Source organism: Octopus sinensis, linkage group LG11, assembly GCF_006345805.1.
Source record: "Octopus sinensis linkage group LG11, ASM634580v1, whole genome shotgun sequence".
Taxonomy (NCBI): domain Eukaryota; kingdom Metazoa; phylum Mollusca; class Cephalopoda; order Octopoda; family Octopodidae; genus Octopus; species Octopus sinensis.
In genome coordinates, this window is record NC_043007.1 from 31166092 (window position 1) to 31181081 (window position 14990).

General features: G+C 33.4%; 1 protein-coding gene across 5 annotated transcripts in view; it reads left to right on the plus strand.

Moving 5' to 3' along the window:
• LOC115217000 (transcriptional repressor protein YY1) overlaps window positions 1-14769 on the plus strand; it is a 29124-nt gene extending 14355 nt beyond the window's left edge. For 2 of the 5 annotated variants that reach the window (XM_036507301.1, XM_036507302.1), the window contains 4 exons: window positions 729-898; window positions 1143-1205; window positions 8922-8964; window positions 13750-14769. In XM_036507301.1, the coding sequence (XP_036363194.1) occupies window positions 729-898; window positions 1143-1205; window positions 8922-8964; window positions 13750-13788 (315 nt within the window). In that variant the 3' untranslated portion in view covers window positions 13789-14769. Of the gene's footprint in view, window positions 1-728; window positions 899-1142; window positions 1206-7596; window positions 7674-8921; window positions 8965-11984; window positions 12038-13749 lie in introns of those variants that run through there. The other 3 variants (XR_005001208.1, XR_005001207.1, XM_029786518.2) reach the window with 3 other exon arrangements.
• Window positions 14770-14990: the final 221 nt, after the last annotated feature.

Consider the following 14990-nt stretch of genomic DNA (forward strand, 5'->3'; position numbering starts at 1 on the left):
ACAGGATTTATTATAGAATTATTACTTTTGGTACAGTTTTGCTTTGATGGATAACTCACCAAATACTTTTAAAACCATGCTGTTCTTATCTGCTGCAGACCAGTGCATTGTTATATATATATATATATATATATATATATATATAAACTGATCATGTAGCTGCAGTTATTGATTTCCTCTGGAATATAAATCTCTCAGCACAAAGATTAGTCAGGGTTGGTGACAGGAATTGTATCTTGTAGAAATCATGTCATACTAGAATGGAAAACAGCTGGTAACCCTTTTGATACTAAATCGTGTATGTGTATACACACAAACACATATATATGAAAGCTGTCATATTTCTGCTTCTTGCATGAGTTTGTTTGAACTTAAAAAGACAATGTCATGTTGTTTATATTCCCAATGAACATTACAGGATGTAGCTATGCACTTTTAAAGTTCCCAGCCAATCCATAGATTGGACTCTGAATCCAACGATCCGAGTTCATGTCTCGGTGAGACCTTATATACTTTAACAGCGGTGCATCAGCATGGCCGCAGTTCTGAGCTGAAACTAGAGAGGAGAAAAAGAAAAGTATAACAGTGATTCCTCGGGTTAATTTGCTGGCAGGTAGATGTGGACATGTAATATATAAAACTCTGGTGATGTCACCTTTGATCTTTGCTAAAAGTTAAATGCAGTAATATAATTTTTTTGTTTTTCTTTTTTTCTTTTTTCTTTACAGTGTACATTTGAAGGGTGTGGCAAGCGGTTTTCTCTTGACTTTAATTTAAGGACACATGTACGAATACACACTGGTGATAGACCTTATGTCTGTCCATTTGATGGCTGCAACAAAAAATTTGCTCAGTCTACAAATTTGAAATCTCATATCCTCACACATGCTAAAGCAAAGTTAGTATTTTCTTATTCATCTTTTTTGTTTTTACAATATATTTCATACCAGTTATATATACGTGACTCTTCCAAGGTGTACAGTTTTAGTTTTTAAAAAAAAAAATTGCCTTTAATGAATGTAGCAAACACCTTGTTTATCAATTAGCAGAGCTTCTCTACAGATTTTCTCTTTTGATTATTGTTGATAGCTTAATGTCAAACGATGTATTGCTTTTACTCATATATGCTTTAACATTTGCAGAACGAGATGTGCAGATGAACTGAATTTAATGCAGGGAATTGGCATATGTAGTTATGATGATGGGTAAGTTTCCTTGTGTTTTAAGCATCATCATTTTCTTTTTAATTAATTACACTCCATTGTTATAACTGTGTTGTGTTTCATTTAATTTTCTATTTGTTTTTGTCATTTGGTAATGTTCTCTTCTTTCTAATGAGTTTTTGTTTTCTTTTTGGACATGTGTACAGGATGATATTTTCCTAAAAATATTGTTTTTTTTATAAGTTTCAGCTGAGTAAACTTTGTTCTTTTTATATTATTTATTTCTGATGCAAAGAAAAAGAAACTCACAGTGAAATATATGTATATCTTAGATTATAAAACACTTCATATCAAATAAGATAATGTGTAAGGTTTTAAATAATGTATATATACCAGCAAAGAAAAAGCAGATCCAAAAGCGATGATTTATATATATTAGCATATTTTGTAAAATAGATGTTGGTATAATAAACATCATAGCAATTAGTAATGCCACAGTTAGTTTCAATTTAAAAGCGATAATTCTGTTTTCACTCATACTACTTTGTTTGCAATTAATCAGGGCCTTGAATATTAAATTTTTAATCTAGTAATAGAATTTCAGTTTACATAGCTTGTGTCAATGCTTAACTTTTTTTTTTAATGAATAAGTCTGCTGTAAATCATATACTTGGATAGAATTAAATTCCATTTTTATATACTAAATTTAAAAAAATCTGTTATAAATTCTGTATTGAGACTTGTGTATAAATTCTAGTATTTGTGTAGGGATTTAGAGCAAGAGTTTTATATTTAGATGCTTTACACGTCATCATTAGGGATGTATGCTTATTTTTCAGTTAGGTAGATAAAAGTGGGTGGTATGCTTCCCAAAAGGGTTCTAGATAATGCCCCCCCCCCCTATTTTTGTACAGTTCAAGAATTATTAACATTAGTTAAATTTAAGTATTTCATGTTTTTAATCTCCAAATGAAATAGTTTGGTAGCTCTAATAGAAATTTAAACCTGAAATAAACTCTATCAAATTAATTACTCATCAACATGCTAGCTACACAAGTTAACAATCATTCTCACACTTTGTCTTCTTTTGAGGCTACAACTTGTTTCTCAGAATCACCTATTTTTGGCAAATAGCATGTACTTGCATTCACTTAATAATCTTATGTGCTGAATTTTTAATCCTTTGCACGGCACATTGCCTCAAGACACCTCTCTGGTTGTTTTGCAAACTGCTTGCAATGGCCTTAACCTGAAACTTTTCTGCCAAATATTCTCTGAACTTTGTGCACAGTACAGTGTGTACAAAGCCCTGTTAGGTTAACATAACATTTAGTATCTATATCCATTCTGTAAAACCAAATCATCTTCACTCTCATGCTTGAAGTGCACGCATTCCTGACCAAATTAATTGTTAGCAATTTCTTTCTGCTGGGGTGAAACTCTTTCTAACTTAGACATTTTGGAGTGGTCAGAGTCAAGTTTCATACTCAATTTGAGTGTAAAATAGCTTCTTTAATTCACATTATCTGGTAACAGTTTCAATTCATCTGTTATGAATAATTTGGAGAGAATTTATTATAATTGCTAATTATTAATGAAATCTCATTTTCATACTAGTTTTCAATGCATTATTATTTTCTATATTTTACAAAATTCATTTCCCATTTGCTACTCTTTTTCAATCAAATTTCAATACCTTCTTTGCCTGTGATCTATCTCAAATCCAATCTTGCTTGCATTCAAAATTTCTCACTCTCTATCAACATGAATACATTGACAAAACCTGTGGCCTTTTTATTATTTAAAAAAAATTTTTTTTTTTTTAGGTCACATGCATTTCAACTGATCCTAAAATTTACAATTTAAAATTATTATAAAAATGGTTCAAACTTTGATCTGAAGAAATCCCATTTTGCTTAAGAAACATTGAAAATATTCAGTTTGATCAAGTTGTAAATTCATATTCAATTCAGACTTGTGTCTAATTCAGCAATTTGTTTATAGGCATAGTACCATTCCTTGAATACCAGTTTGTAGAGTCACCTTGTATTTGATCTGTCATTCCTAATTCGAAGCTGATGTTGATGCCTTCACCTGTCCTTGTATAGTGTTCATTTTATTTGAATGCAAAAGTTCAATTCCTTCTCATCCACCATTTATTTTCTGTAGGTTTTGGAAACTATAACAATTGGCAATTACGTTATAAGAATCATCATATAGTGTCTGTTGTCAATGCTGGCATGGGTTGGATGGTTTGACCAGGGCTGGTAGGCTGGGGAGCTTCACTAGACTCCAGCCTGGTTTGGCTTGGTTTCTATGGCTGGATGCCCTTCCTAACACCAACCACTCTGATTTTACATGCCACCAGCACGGGTGCTTGTTGCATGGCACCAGTATCTGCAGAAAAGCATATTTATTTTGGCTTCCTGTGCTGGTGGAATGCAGTAAGCACCATGCATACTTGGGTCATTGCCAGTGCCACCTGACTGGCTCCCCGTGCCGGTGACAGGTAAAAAACACCATCCTAACATGGTCGATGCCAGGCTCCCCGTGCCAGTAGCACATAAAAAGCACCATCCGAATGTGGCCGATGCCAGTGCTGCCTGACTGGCACATAAAAAGCACCCACTACACTTTCAGAGTGGTTGGCATTAGGAAGGGCATCAAGCTGTAGAAACACTGCCAGATAAGATTGGAGCCTGGTGTGGCCTCCTGGCTTGCCAGTCCCCAGTCAAACCATCTAACCCATGCTAGCATGGAAAACGGACATTAAATGATGATGATGGTTGTTAGTTGTTTTTGTTTAGTATATAGAATATAGAAAGGTCAAAAGAAATACTGTGAGGCTATCTACATAGGTTCTTTAATAGCAATCCTTTAAGTAAGAAAAACAATATCTTCAGATATTTATGGACTTGAAATGCTATAATCGTTTCTTAAAGATTGTGATTATTCCCACATTGCTGTCTTCTGAGGAATTAGGTTTTGTTTATATTTTAAAATAAGGTGAAAGCAATGATGAAGGGATCTCATAGGTAATCATTATTGAATAGAATAACCAAAACAACCTGCATAGACTCTCATAATTTACATTGTCATCTTTTGTCGTGGCCGATGACAGTACCACCTGATTGGCACCTGTGCCAGTGGCACGTAAAAAGCACCATTTGAGCGTTGTCTTTGCCAGTGCTGCCTGACTGGCCCCTGTGCCAGTGACATGTAAAAAGCACCCACTACACTCTTGGAGTGGTTGGCGTTAGGAAGGGCATCCAGCTGTAGAAACACTGCCAGATCAGACTGAAGCCTTCTGGCTTGCCAGTCCCCAGTCAAACCGTCCAACCCATGCCAGCGTGGAAAGAGGACGTTAAACGACAATGATGACGATGTCTATTTTTAAATGTTAATCTTGGAATACAGATTAGGTTTTTAGGCAGTTGAAAATCAAACCTGCATTCATTTTTCATTAAAGATTTTATAAAGAAAATGTAAAATGTTTTTGTCAGTGATTTTTTTTTTTTTTTTTTTTTTTTTTTCAGTTCCTAAACTTAAACTTCTAAAATTGGAATTGGTTTTTCATTTTAATTCTTGTTTTATTATTTAGTTTAATTAATTCATTGTTTTACCTATTTATTTTTTTTTTTTATAAATTTCAATTAGATTTCATACTTAGATGTTTGTTTTTCAATTTATTTTTTTACATCACTGTTCATAATACATAGTTTCTATGTTTCACTTTATTTTTTGAATTTCAAGGTTTGCTCCTCTCTTTTCTTTATTAACTTTAGAATAAGTTTGGTTTAGTTCTATTTCTATACTGTAAACTCTTCTTATGATTTCTCTCCACATTCTTGTGATTGGAATTTTTCTTTTAAATCTTTAAATACCGTAATCTGTTTTTGCATGGTATGTTTTATCTACTTCCCTTTTTCAAGCACTAAAACTGATTTAATAATTTTCTTTTTTTAATCTTTACTGTTTACATTGATCAAATAATTCAGTTATATATTTTTTTTCTCCTTCTAAACTAGATAGAAACCATAAAAATTGTTTTATCTTATGTTTTATTTAGCATACAAGTTGCTCTGTTTCGAAGTTAACCTTTTAGTTTAAAATTCCATAGAGGGGTTGGGGTTTTATTTTTCTGCATGTTTACTTAAATGAAAATGATGCATTTTACGAGAAATTAGAATTGAAATCTGAACATTGTTCTGTTAGGCTTCCGGAATTAATGGTTTGAGGTTTCATTGTACACTAACCTCTCTCACTTCTGCTTGCCCCTTGCTTACTTTGCTTCAAGAAAATTACTTCAAAAGTATCGGTCGAGGGTGGATCTTGTGTTCCTTTTAAACTTTTTAGCCTGTTATTTCTGTGATGAGGCCATCGGGTATATGATGTATAATAATTTTATTCCACACTTACATACACACACAAACTACAAATGAAAAAGAAAAAAACCTTCTAAGTTGTGTGTTTAGAATGTTTGTATTATACAAATTGGTCCTCTTTTCTGTTTGGAAAGTTTTTTTTTTATTCCATCTTGAAGTATGGAATGGATGGCTTTTTAAAAAAAATTTTTTAGTTCATTTCATTAGTGAGTTAAATTGCTAAATTTTGATTAGGTAATATATATTGGGTGTCGTTAGTTTATTAAAAAGAGGAAAATTGTTAGTATTAATAATTCAAACATTGATTACTTTTTTAATAAAGAATTGAAATGAGATTGTATGCATATAATTGTCTGGTTCTTGATGAATGTAGCATTGGTTTGGTTCTAACCCTCATCAAACGGGTACTATTCATGTTTATAATTAGTGTTCACTTATAAAATAGTCATTAAAAAAATTTACAAGTTTTAACTAATCTACATAAGAGAAGAAAATAATGGATAACGAATGCTTTAAATAACTGATTAGAGTTATGTAGTTGATTTGAGGTTTAGGCTTTGCAGTCGTTAAGAATATGAATTACTTTAAAAGTTGTTGATTTAATTACTATAAACAATTAAAAACAAACATGTCAGTATGATATTACTTTTCATTTTCTGATTTAAATCAAAACGTTACCCAATCACTTGTAATATTTATGTTTTATATGTGTGCTGTGATTAATAAATGTTTAGAGTGCTGGACACAACTCATTATAGGTTTAAAACTTGACATTCCACTAGATTTATTGCTTTGCTTCAGTCAACTAACTTCACTGGCGGTCAGTACTATCATCCCTTCGTCAATACTGGATTATTAGCTCGAAGATGAGTATGCAGTGGTAGAAATACGATTGTATTTCTTGTAGATGTCAATAATGGAAACCTCTCTGACTCAAAATGCAAAAGATAATAAAATGCTGCTCGTGTTTCTTGTAATATCAGCTCTGTATTGTATGTTTAAACTGGTTGAAATAGCTGATTAATTAGTGCTAATTACTGATATCTTAGTGACCAAACTCTGCCTATCAGTAGAAACTGAATATGGATTTAAACAGGTTTGTTTTTACCTTGCTGTTGTTACAAAAGATTTAATGGGGATAGAGCAGTCACTGCTGAATTCAGTCCGTACCGACTTTGTAATCGCTTAGTCTTAGGATGAGCAATAGCATTATCTTACAGTCGCCTGGTGGAGGTAACTGGTTGAAGGTAGATGAGGCAGTTCAAGTTGTATTGTTACAGATTGTTGGGAAAATGCAAACAGACGGGGAGTTACAGAATGATCTGAGAAAAATGATGAGTATAAGATTAGGGGATATTACTGAGTGAAACTGACAGGAAGATAGAGATGGCTTGTAGAGCCGAGATTGATGATACTTGTAGAAGGGACCGGGAAAAGCTCGGTGGTGGCGAAGTGTTATGGATGTAAAAACTTTGTTGGGTCTGTTATCTTAGTATACAATAGTATCAGGTGAATGTGGTAAATTTGAATGAAAAGAACGGGTTTGTTGTGGGTGGAGTCCAGTTTATATATTTATATATAACAATTTTTTTTTAATTTTAAGAATGTAGTGGATCCATATATTCAATTAATTAGTTCAGGCTGGGTTTAATGAGACTGCGCATTTTATATTGTTTGCATTTTAAAGGTTTTGCTCAGAGTTCTTTTCTGATTGTCCTCTCGGTGATATGCAGATATTATCCTATATATATATATACTCTTTATATTATTTGTATATATTATTTATATTTCATTATTTTATATATTGGCATTGTTTTTTCTTGCAATAGCTTTAGTTTTATATATCTTATGTACAATTGTATTTAATATGTGTGCACATGTATACACACACACACACACACACACACACTCTCTCTCTCTCATACACACACACACACACACACACGTGTACATTTTAAATTCTCAGCCACAGAGTTTTCTTTAACTCTCTTTCAAAGAAATGACATAATGTGAAATCATGTTTACACCAGGCCTGTTTTTCTCTGTAGGAGTGAATTGCTTATGCTCTAGTCCACGGTGCTCACGTCGGCGAGCCTGAGACACCACAAGCCCCCTGAATTTAATGGTTTGTGTCCAACTTTCCTCGAAGATTCTAAAACTTCTGATAGTTCTGCTTTTTGTATTGTTCTTCAATCTGGTTTAAAAGGCATTTATTCCAGCAGCATGAAGTTTTGATGTAGATGTCTTTCTCACTCCACCTTTCTCAATATTAATTTTGGCTTTCAAGTGTTGCATGATCTGAATCTTGACTATATATTATTATTATTATTATTGATATCTCTTGGCTTTTATATTACTTATCAGCTATGCATGTTATAAGTCAGAAGTCAGTCAGCTTTGTCATATATGAACTGCTTTCTACCAGTCTGCTTTATATAACCATTTATTTTTCTATCTTTTTTTGTGTTTTATTTATTTCTATAACCACCTGCTATTTTTACATTTAGAAACATGGGCATTCTATTTTTAATAACATTTTTGGGGAGCTATACAGTAGTTTGTGGGATATTAACTGTTGTATTCTGATTTCCACTCCCTTTTTTTTTATTTAATAATTTTGTCTGTTTTATTTATTTATTAAAGGGGTGATTTTTTAAAAATATTTAATTTGGCACAGGGCCAATCTTTCTAGAGAAGGGAGTGTAGTCAACAAACCAGTCCAACATATCATCATTATTATTAATTTTATCGACCCTGAAGAGATGAGATTTAAAGTTGACTCCTGTGGGTGTGGTTTATTTATTGATCTTTTTTTTTTTTTTTTTATATTAATTGCTAAAGAGGTAATATTTGACTTGAGCAGTTTATTTGTTATATTCTTCATTATTGTTTTGCTGAGACCTTACTTTTAATAGGAATGTATATATATATGTATATATAATCCTTTCTAAGCCTAAATATAAATATCTCTTGATAGTCTTTAGTTATTGTTTGTATTGCAAAGTTAATTGTTATTAAATCTAATTTTGTAAACCTACTTTTAGATTTCGTCTCCCTGTTATAATGCAAAAAACTTGTTGCTTTCAATAATTCTGCTTTTTTTGTTATTATGTTTATATTTTTGTGATTAAATAAGTTGGCTTTTAATGTCATAGTTCTTGCTTGATACTGTTGTTTCAGAATATAACCTACTCCCAGTACATGAAAACACACATACTCTCACACACACACACACGTATAAATAAAAAAGAATTACTTCTCAAATGTGCTTGGATTGGGTTGATGTAAATGAGATTAATTAACAATATTAACAATTCATTTATTGATATTGCAACTTCAAAAAGTAATCATAACTTTTGACCCTCCTATTAAGGTCTCTAAACTCAAGAAGCTTCCTGCTGGAAAATACTGTATATGTAAGTATTTTGTTTTTAATTAAAAGTGATTTTTCAGTTGATTTGGAAAAATTTGGAATGTGTGTGTGAATGTCTGAACAAAAAATGAAACTTCAGAAATATATTTAATTTGATATTTCGTCTAATTCTTTAAAAAAAAAAAACCATGTCCACAACTGCTAGTGTTTAAATTGAAACTTAAATATAGGCGCAGGAGTGGCTATTTGGTAAGTAGCTTGCTAACCAACCACATGGTTCCGGGTTCAGTTCCACTGCGTGGCATCTTGGGCAAGTGTCTTCTGCTATAGCCCCGGGCCGACCAATGCCGAAACTGAAAGAAGCCTGTCGTATATATGTATATATATATATATATATATATGTATGTGTGTGTGTATGTCTGTGTTTGTCCCCCTAGAATTGCTTGACAACCGATGCTGGTGTGTTTACTTCCCTGTCACTTAGCGGTTCGGCAAAGGAGACCGATAGAATAAGTACTGGGCTTACAAAGAATAAGTCCCGGGGTCGATTTGCTCGACTAAAAGCGGTGCTCCGGCATGGCCGCAGTCAAATGACTGAAACAAGTAAAAGAATAAAAGAAAGAAAAGAATTCACTGAAACCTCATTGTTACATAATAGATATTAGATTTTATTAGCCAAACATTTTGTCTTTTATTAAGCCCTTGGCCTGTCATGTGTGTCACATATGATACAGGGGTGGGGGGCAATTTCCATGGCATGCACATTCCCAATGTTTTTTCAACCCCCAGAGTTATAAAGGTAATTTTATATTACTCACAATGTATGAAACCGAGCCTGACTAAAGTCTGAATGCTTAGAACAAACCTACAAAATTGCTTTGGACAAGCAAAGGGTTAAATTGAAAATTAAGTCATGATTATTTTGAAAATTAAAGCAGGCAGTACATTTTCATTAATAAATGCGCTCATTCACTCACAGAAGAGTTATCACAGGTTTTGTGACTGGTAGAGAAAAAAATTATTATTTGCAATAAAGTTTTTCAGCTGTCTGCTGTTTTAGAATAAATAAAATTTTCCAATTTTGTGACTTGATTTGGCATCACAATCACTTCTTCCCCAGCTAGCAATATCCATTATCACATTCTGACCATTGGTCTTCTGTCTTCTCTTTGCTTTAGCTTTATCTTAGAGGTTCTTTTTTTTTTTTATTTCTTTATCCTCTCCCACTTGCGGAGTGTGAGGGAAGGAGCAAGGCTTATGGTCTTTGCAGGATCTCTGAGGCCAGTGGTACTCTTAATAATCCATTTTAAACTGATATGTGTTAACAACTAAAGGAAAGACATGGCAGGAAGAAGATTCTCAGGGGCTGATGCTCTGGGGTGAAAGGAGAATGCATTGTGAAGAGTGTGGGGCCAGGGAAGGTGATGAGTGGTGGAAAAAAATGAGCGAGTCGAGGGGGCTTGGATGGTGGAGGTACAAGACCAGTCACCTCCAACAAACAGAGGCTGTTAGAGTAATGATGGAAAAGTTAGAGGAGACGGAATACTTGTGAACCAGGTTTCTTATCTACTGCTACTACTACTACTACTACTGTCTCTTTTGTTTGCTGGTATCCTTGTTTTCTCTATTGATAAAACAAATGAATTTACACTCTGAACATTTTTCACTTATTGTAAATGAAGGCAGAAGTTTCAGCAAGCTTTTGTTTTTGTTGGTGATTCTTTCTTTCTTCTTTTTTTTTTAAACTTCTGCATTCATCATCAGTTTCCTTGTATATCACACCTGTCTTAGAAATTGGCCATTTCACACAAACTGCATACAGTCTGCTACTTTTATTATTGTTCCTGTTTAACCCCATAACATCGGTTGATGTAAATTTATATGCACTGCATTTACTTCGAATTGGGTGGCAGAAATATGCACAGCCTTCTCTGCCCTGGCTTTGTACTGGTTGATGTAAATATGTACTGACCTCTGTCCACATGATTACCAAGGGTGCAATCTGGTTGCCTGATAAACAACTGTTGTCAAGGGCTTAATAACCTTATTCTGTTTTCCTTTATAATGCAGTACTTTCCATCTTGTTACTTAATAATGTTTCTCTTAGTACGGTTCTCATACTGTTATCCCCATTGCAATTTCCATTTTTGCCGATACCAGCACCGCTTTGACTGGCATGTAAAAAGCACCAACCGATCGTGGCTGCTGCTAGTCTTGCTTGGCACGTAAAAAGCACCCACTACACTCATGGAGTGGTTGGCGTTAGGAAGGGCATCCAGCTGTAGAAACACTGCCAGATCAGACTGGAGCCTGGTGCAGCCTCCTGGCTTCCCAGACCCCGGTCGAACCATCCAACCGCTGCTAGCATGGAAAACGGACGTTAAACGAAGATGATGATGATGATAAACAGAAGTTAATGAGAAATATCACCAATGAAAGACAAACAATTTGAATTATAAACTTGTCATCTTGGAAAAATGGATGTTATGAAATAGATTATTTTTGTTACTTTACATTTATCTTTTGTTGTGTAACATTTATAACTAATTTCAGATTTGTAGACAAATCTGCATGGTTAAGAAGTTTGCTTCCCAGCATGTAGTTTCTGGTTCAATCTCAGTGTGTAGCACCTTGGGCAAGTGTTTTCTACTGTTGCCCTGGATTGACCAAAGCCTTACCAGTGGATTTGGTTGCTAGAAATGGGAGAAGCTTGTTGCATATGCTTGTGTCTGTCTGTTTGTTTACATTTACACTTGTGCAAAATTGTCGAGCTGCTAGTGGTAACATTGCTATTTGTCCTGTCTACAAATTGTCTGCTGACTCCCTTTTGAAGATGGGGTTTAGGCCACTTTTGTCTTCCTTCTTGTGTCAGTGAAATATGAGTCCAGTGTTGAGATTATTATTTAATATGCTACCTGTCCTGTGCAACACCAGATTTGTGGCTTTGTGCCGTTGTTAAAAATCAGTACCAAGAGGCATTTGTAAAAATTCTTTTGAAGTGAATTCTGCTGTTATATTCTTACTACAAGCTCCATCATATTTATTTCTCAAATTCAATTTTAGTGTGAGGAAGAAGCAGATGATTGTTAGCAGCCTTTCTTTCCTGGATTCCTACAGTAAGTTCTTTGTTATATCTTTAGCTGGTTTACTAGTATTTATTAATTGCTGTAAAATTTAGACAAAGGATGTTTTTTTAACCCTTTCGTTACTGTATTTATTTTGAGATGCTCCGTGTTTCTTTCAATTACTTTAAATATAACAAAGAATTTAGTAAAATAACTTAATTATCATGAAGCTAGTGTTAGGAACATAAATTGTGACTAAGGTTTGGTGGAAGATTTCAATTCAAAACTTACAAAAACAAGGCATTTGTACTCAGAGCCAGAGATGGTTTCAGCTGGGTTGGTATCGAAAGGGTTAATGTTTTTGTTTTGTTTCCACATTTGAAGCCAGATAATTTGGATTAATAATTTTATTTTTTTACTGTACTGTCTCCCAAATATCGCTTAAAACCAAACTGGCCTTGACGTTGGGTTTGCACAGCTATAATTGAAGCCAGTCTTGCAGTATTATCTGAAAAACGTTGACCTGTATCTATTTTTATCTGTATTTGGACATACGTGAAATTCAATCATTAAAAATTAACTTTTAGTAGCCAGAAGTTGCAATTGTGTTGCAAGTCTTTTGTTTTTTTTCCCTGAAAATTCTTTCCCTTCCAACTGTTGATCTGGATTCTCTTTACACATTCTTTGCATCATGTTTTGCAGAAAATTTATCCCTTAGAGCATAAGTTCTCAAAGTGGGTGCTACTGCCCCCTAATGGGCTTTGAGACAGTCCAGGTGGGCACTTGTGCTTGAAGGGGTGAGGGCAGTAGAGAAAAAGGAGGCGTTGGGAGAAAGACAGTGGATTGGGGGACACTATGAATTTATTATTATTATAATATTGTATACAAATTATATGAAATAATTGATAGTATATATAAAATAGCAGTATCGCCCGGCGTTGCTCGGGTTTCTTTTATTTTCCAGCCTTTAGAATTGGAATTTTTGAAAAGTAAAAATTTTGCATTATGTAGCTTGTTATTCTCTTTAAGTGAATATTTTTCTGGTTGAAACACACTGAAAAATGGCGACACAGCAGTAAAAAAAAAATCATTAAAAAATAGGGGTTTTCATAGAAAAATAACACCTTTTTGATGTAAATAATTTTTGGTGTCAACATGGTCCGATTTGAATTTTTTCTTCTATGGAAGGAAGAGCAAGGCTTCTTCTATCTTACTCTCAATTTTGGTCAACTTGTGCCGCAGGGTCTCGGAGGAGATAGTGTTAGTTGAAGGCTACCAAACCTGCCATACACAGACAACTTCAGCTTTGTATAGAGATTAGTAAAATATAGAAGATTTATTTATACATAAAAATAGGGGTAGGGGCACTGAGGGGTTGTGGTGGCCCAAAAAGTTTAAGGACCTCTGCCTTATAGCTTGTCATGAAGCATTACAGCCTCATTCAAAGTTGCTTTTCTTTTTTTTTCTCTGGTCCCTATATTGCAAGAGTTCATTTAGAAATATATCACATTTTAATATTTCAGTGTTCATGTACTTAAAAACTTAATTATCTTCATAAGATTTCTAGTATTTTGGGAGACGTTTCAAAATTTAGAGCTCATTTTCTTCAAATTATGCTAGATTCGTTTAAAATGGTAATAATTGTAATTATATCTCACATTTTTGTACATTGTTTTATAAGTAACAGCCTTAATGCTTGCATTTAGTTTAAAGCTGGGGCTTTTTTTTTTACATTCTAAAACATTTTCCTTTAATTTTTTCAGAACCCCCCAAAATTTGAGATGAGAATGATGGCTAGTTGAAAATGTTGGTGCAGAATTCTTCCAGAGCAATCTCAACAAAACTACAGAGGAAACAGTGATAGAATTAATTTGGTAGATACAAGTCAAGTAAGAAAGTGGGTTGGGTAGGGACAAAATATAAAAATTGGCATTGGGGTGGGGTATATATATATATAGTTATTTTATTGTGGCTCTTCATTATTGCTGAAGACATTTTGACCAGGTTTTTTTTATTCAGAATTATATTATTTTGAATATTTTAACCCTCCACATATTCATCATGCCTGTAGTTATTTGAGTCTTCAGTACCATTTTGGTGCAAATACTATATTGAAAATATTTATAATTCCATTCAACAGTAAATGGTTGTATTGTCTTCATGTTTTCTACACTGAACATGCTCCTGCCACTGTTGCTTCTTCAGGCACCGTAACCTGTTGTAATAATAATAATAATAATGCTGCTAGATGATACTTTAATTCCTACATTTAGCAGAAGGTTTTTGGCATTAATGTCTTGGACTCCATTCTGAGCAGATTTTTTTCAGTTTTCTCCGTTAAAGAACTTTTTTGGTTTTTGCCACTGATTTAGTGCAAAAGCTACTTAATTAATTGGCCTACAATTAATGACTGGAAAGATAGAATTTATCATTTGTTTCCTCTAATGAAATACAATGTACAGACTGAGCTATTCCAGGGCAGGATCTGGCTACAAATTAAACATAAAAATAAAAAAAACAAAAAAAAATAAACAAGAAAAAGAAGGGAAAAAATGTGTAAATGGAAAAAAAAAAAATAATAAAACCTAATTTATGTCCTATCTCTTATTATCTTTACCATCTTTTTCATTCCTGCTCTGAAAACTATCTTCAATATTCAACAGTTGTTGAACTACAAGCAAAAAAAAAATTTTTTATCTTGCATAGTGTATCTTGTGAAATGCCCATTACAAACACACATACAGACATACAAAAAAAAATGGAAATAAACGTTTAACAAATAATTTCAGTGGTCTGCTTTTTGTTTTTGTTGTATTCTTATTTGTTAATTTTTAATTGAAGCACTGGAAATTTTACCTTATTGATTATATTTGTTAATTTTTAATTGTACATTAACAAATGGATTGTTAATTCAGGCACTTCATGATTTTTTAGTGTCCACCTATGCATGGAGTAACAGTTAGAGAAAGTTCATGAACCCCAAGTGCTACATGCGGCAGTTCAT